General features: G+C 49.2%; 1 protein-coding gene across 1 annotated transcript; it reads left to right on the top strand.

Annotated features, from left to right (window-relative positions):
* The first annotated feature begins 273 nt into the window (after nucleotides 1–273).
* SMPDL3B (sphingomyelin phosphodiesterase, acid-like 3B) lies at nucleotides 274–5,323 on the top strand. Its single transcript, XM_010002914.1, has 8 exons — nucleotides 274–336; nucleotides 793–848; nucleotides 1,309–1,406; nucleotides 1,946–2,089; nucleotides 2,620–2,792; nucleotides 2,947–3,127; nucleotides 3,712–3,845; nucleotides 4,943–5,323. The coding sequence occupies exons 1-8, from the start codon at nucleotides 274–276 to the stop codon at nucleotides 5,321–5,323; spliced, it is 1,230 nt and encodes a 409-aa protein (XP_010001216.1).

Raw genomic sequence — 5,323 nt, 5'->3', positions numbered from 1 at the left:
GACCCGCTCCCGGACAGGGCTCCGGGAACTCGCCTGCTCCGCCCTCCCGCTGCAGCCCCGGGCCCGAGGGACGTGTCCGCTCCCCGGAGCAGCGCGGGGGTGCCCGAGGGCTCCGGGGTCCGCGCTGCTCCCGGGCCGGGGCACGGCTCTCCCTGCCCGGAGGGTTGCCAGGGTCTGAGGGGCGCAGGGCCGGGGCATCGGGAGCGTGTAGGAGCCCCGGCGCTCTTTGGGTGGTAACTGTTTTGAAGAGGTTAAATACGGATGTGCCTTATAATGCAATATAACCCTGACACGGGCAAGAGGCTCCTGAAAGCCCCGGCAGTGAGAAGCAGTAAGGTAAGGATTCCAAGTCACTGTCTGTCCTTTTTTCTTTTTAATAGTGGTCAGCCCTATCTGATTTCATGCAAACACTGAGTACCTGAAACGCTGAAGGGAATGGGACGTGCTGGTTTTGTTGCTGCCTCTTAGAGACAGTGGAAGGAGAGCATTACAGAACAGACTTGCAGCACTTCAGACTGTAAAGAGGCACCTGGGAGAATTGTCTCCAAAAGAGGCTCTTTTGTTTAGAAGTATAAAGGATGTCCCCAAATGGAGCACGTTGGCTCCTAGTCTGGTCTCCAGAAGCAGCTCTTACAGACAGTAAAACTTTTATTTTGCATTATTATTGTGTGTATGTCATTTTTTAATGTTTGCTTTTCTTCTAACAGCGCAAGATCAACCTTTAACCTGCTGTAACCTCCAGACCTACTTTGCTGTTGCCTGGCCCCACATTTTCATTTTCTGTCTCTACAGATGATTGTTTTTCTTGACATAATTTTGATCTTAAACATTAGTAAAAACGTGGAAGTGTGTGTGTGTGGTGCTGAAGGCAGACTGCAGGGATCACTGCCTCACTGCAGGCCTTTCTTTGTTTCATTTTAATGAGCTGTTACCTTGCTGTTCAAACAGCTGTGCAAATGGCTTTGCTTCTCTATTGCTGATCAAGTGTTGACCTGAGGTTGCAAAATGCTGTTCCTTGGAATATTGCCAGTCTGAGCAAGCTGAGGCAGACTGAGCTTCCACGTCCTATGGATGTGTGTGGGTTTTTCAAGGTAGAATAAAGTGGAGCCTATTTTCACTTAGAGCAATTCTTTAAAAGTCCTTCCATGCCTTGGCCAATCAACACAGCACTTGTTCCTGCCCCAAAAGCTTGAACTTTATTTTCTTGGAGCCACAAAGCAAGTTTCTCTGGTTTCCTTGCTGCTTTAAGCATATGCCCATTTAGTCACAGACAGTGACTGTACTGCTTTTATTTTTTTATTTTTCTAGAGATGATACTCCTCACGTCCCTGATGAGAAGCTTGGAGAGGAAAAAGTTCTGCACATAATAGAAAATCTGACCTCTCTGATAAAAGAGACATTTCCAGGTAGGATTTGAGGGGATGAGAAGGAGAGAGGAGCACAGAGTGTCATGGGAAGAGCTTTACTAGGGTGGAGAAATCACAGAATTGGGAAAGGGAAAGGCACAGAAGAGCTGTGGTCATCAGGACTTCTTTGTCCTCTTCCAAATTGCTGTGTGGCACGAGGTGTGTCTGAACGGAGGCGTCTGATGCGTGCTTGTTGCTTCAGCTGAACTCAGAGAAAATAAATGTTTCTGTAATTAGTCATTAAGACAGAAAAGGCTGCAAGGTTTCCTCACACTTAATTCATGTCAGCAGTGGGGCAAGAGGCATTATTGATGGTGAAAGCTGACTGATTGAGCTGTAAAGCTGTAGCTCTGGGGTGGCTTGTCCTTGCAGTGTTGTACCCCTGGTCACTGCAGCTACAGGGCTGTGCTGGGGATGTTTCACTTCTGGAAAGTCCTCAAGCTATGCAGTGCTTTGCCAGTCTGCAGGTATCTTGGGAACCTTTGGTGCTGAGGAACTCTGAAGCAAGTGTGTGTTCTTCTGTGCCTCTTTCTCTCTAGATACTAAAGTCTACGCTGCAATGGGCAACCATGACTTCCACCCCAAGAATCAGTTTCCAGGGAGGAAGCACAGGATCTACAACAGAACAGCTGAGCTGTGGCGTCCCTGGCTGAATGATGCTTCCATTCCTCTTTTCAGAGCAGGTGTGGCACCACTGATTCATGTTGGCAGCACTTGGGAGGTGGGAGTACTTAGAATACTTAAAATAATTTTCCCTGCTTCTGTGCTCAGAGCAACAGTATTTGTAGAGTACATGCAGAGGAACAGTCCCATTTAATGCTGATTTCTGGCACTGAGTTTTCCTGCCTGTGAAAAAAGGAATTTCTTTGTGCCTTAGTCTCTCCTGCTTCCCTTGAGATAATGGAAAGTGTCCCTATGGAGGCTGCAGGATGGTGAGCTCCAGTGAGCTCTCTACAGCTGCCCAGCTCCTGGTGCTTGCACACTGCAGGGTTTCCCTTCACCTGGAGAGGCATAAGCAGGGCAAGAGGTACACGTGGGGAAGAATCACTCCAAATCCCATTCTGGAGTGGTCAGAGTGCTGCTGGCATCTTGTCCAGACAGTGGCTCTGCTGTGACTGTCACCAGGAAGAGCCAAGAGACATGGAAACCATGGGCTCACAGCAGCCGGTGTGACCAGATCTCCAGCTCTTTCTATACCGATTGCTTTTTTCAGGAGCTTTCTATAGTGAGAAGCTGCCCGGCACAAATGCAAGGGGGAGAATGGTTGTCCTCAATACCAATTTGTACTATGACCAGAATGACGAGACAGCTGGTGAGGAAGATCCTGGAGGGCAGTTCCAGTGGCTGGAAGAAACACTGACCAATGCCTCTAGAGCAGATGAAATGGTATTAAAATAAATGAATAAACAAACTTTGTAAAGGACTTCTCCCAGCCTGCAAGCTCTTCTCACTCCTGCTCTCACCCCTCTGTAGTCACAGCAAACCAGTGCTCTGTGGGACGTGTGGGCTTTGCATTCAGTGCAACTCTTCACTTTCGTAGGTCTACCTCGTGGGGCACGTCCCTCCTGGCTTTTTTGAGAAGAAACGGGGCAAGTCCTGGTTCCGGAGCCGCGCGAATGAGCGATACTTGGAGATCGTGCAGAAGCACCACACAGTGATTGCTGCCCAGTTCTTTGGGCACCATCACACAGACAGCTTCCGAATGTTTTACAGTGATACAGGTACCAGTGCTGGCTGCCCAAGAAACATTTGCATGGTAGCTCTGCCAGCCCCCAGGAAGTCCTTGTCAATGAGAGTTTTCAGTGGCTGTTTGCTGAAGGCAGCTGAGAAGCCAGAAAAGGCTTGTGAAAGGCTTTGGTCAACACAAGACAGCAGGGGTCCTGATCTCCAGCCAGCCTGTAGCTCCAGCCCTCTTTCCTGTTTACCCTCAGATTTTGTCATTTCCTCTCAATGTCCTGCTCCCTGTTGATGGGTTTGAACATCAGCTGAGATACAAGGGAGCAGTTATGAATCTTTGCATCAGGCTTATGGGTGGTGCCCTGCATGTCCTTTGCCGAGTGTGACTCTTGCACACCATCACTGCAAGAGTCTGACAGCAGTGGGAAGGCTGTTCTCAGCTGCAGCAGCCCTGTGGTCAGTCTCTGGTGCTATTCAATGTGCTGATCTTCGTGTGTGCTGTTGTAACTAGGGCTGGTGACAGAAGTGCTCTTGGCAGTGTCATCGGTTCCTGGGGTGCTTGCTGCAACACAGGATGTGATACAAGCCAGTGTTTTCCATTCATGGGTTGTTTTGCCTTTCTGTTAAGGTTCTCCAATCAATGTAATGTTCTTGGCCCCTGGAGTGACTCCCTGGAAAACAACATTACCTGGAGTGAACAATGGAGCCAACAACCCTGGGATTCGGGTGGTTGACTATGATCCAGACACCCTTCAGGTGTTGGTAGGGCATCCTCATGTGCCTCACACTGCAGTCCTGGAAGAGTATTTTAATTCCTCTGAATGCTTTTAACAGGCAGAGAGCCAAGTGGCTGTGTAGGAGAGTAGCTCAATCAGGATATTTCAGCCTCATGGGTAGCACAAAGATTAAGGAAGAGCATTAGTGAGTAAAGGCAAAGCAAGTGCAGGTCAGCTGGCCCAGGCCACCCACTGGGATGAATTTCCCAGGACAGGCTTTGTTGTGTTCTTCATGTCTTTAGCTACTCTCCTTTGACTCTTGCTTTACTACCCAGGTAACATGGATTGCACAACTTCTCTTTGGGAACTGACAGATTTGTCAAACCCACTTCAGAACCTTCTAACTATCTAGAGAATTATTTGGGTCCTCCCTGCTTGCCAAATTGATTCATCTGTAATGATCTGAATTTGGGGGAACTGAAGGGGCAGCTGGTTTCCTCTGTCACTTCTCTGGGTGTTTGTGCCTTTCTTTGCAAGGGAGAAAGCAGCTCTGTAGATGCTCTGTTTACATATTTATAGCATGAGAAGTGAATGTTAAAATACAAGGCTGGGGAGCTAGTGAAGCAGAGAAAAAGCAAAAGACTGAGAACAGAAGTTGAGAAAACCTTTAGTTTCTTTACAGTTGAGAAAATAACTTAGCAAGTAACACTGATTCTTGCTTCTGCCAATGGATGGTATTGATGGTCAATAAGAGTGATGCTGAAGCAGGCCAGGCTCAGTTCTTCCTTTGACAGTGTATGAACTTCAGCAAGTTTGGGCCATGACTTTCATGTGTCAGTGCCCATAACTTCTTTTTGTTTATTGACAAAAGTCAAACAGAGAAAAGCCATCCCTTCATCTCTTGCAGAACAGAATGCTTTGTGGTGAGTGGAGGCTCTCACCGGAGGTGTCTGGCCCCAGGTTCACATCTCAGTAGAGAGGGCACCTTGAGAGGCAACTCCCCCCTGGCTGGGCAGGGGGCTGTGCTGTGGGGGTGAACACCAGTGTCTGGGAGAAGGGACCCATCACATCCTGGCCAAACACTCCACTCAAGGCCTTGATCCATCCCTGATTGGTCCTTGTTCTGTTTTTCCCTCCCTTCAGGATATGGTGACTTACTACTTGAACCTCACTCGTGCCAACATGATGGCCCCAGCTTGGGAGGAGTTCCCAGCTTGGGAGGAGGAGTACAGGCTGACAGAAGCTTTCCAGGTCCCGGACGGCTCGGCGCGGTCCATGCAGGCGGTGCTGGAGGGGCTGTGGGGGGATCGGCTCCTGCAGCGCTACCACCAGTTCAACTCGGTCAGCTACGACCTCAGCCCCTGCGAGGGGCCCTGCCGGCTGGATCATGTCTGTGCCATCAGGGAAGTTGATTTTACAAAATACAAAGAGTGCACCAGCAGCGCTGCCTCTGCCATCGCCAGTGTTGGGCTTTTATTTTTCTGCTTCCTCTTGGGATGTCTCAGTCCCCAGCAAGGGCTGTGA

This window comes from Chaetura pelagica, unplaced genomic scaffold (assembly GCF_000747805.2).
Source record: "Chaetura pelagica isolate M959 unplaced genomic scaffold, ChaPel_1.0 scaffold158, whole genome shotgun sequence".
Taxonomy (NCBI): Eukaryota; Metazoa; Chordata; class Aves; order Apodiformes; family Apodidae; genus Chaetura; species Chaetura pelagica.
Note: the sequence above shows the minus strand (reverse complement) of the source record. Positions and strands in the feature narration are given on the sequence as shown.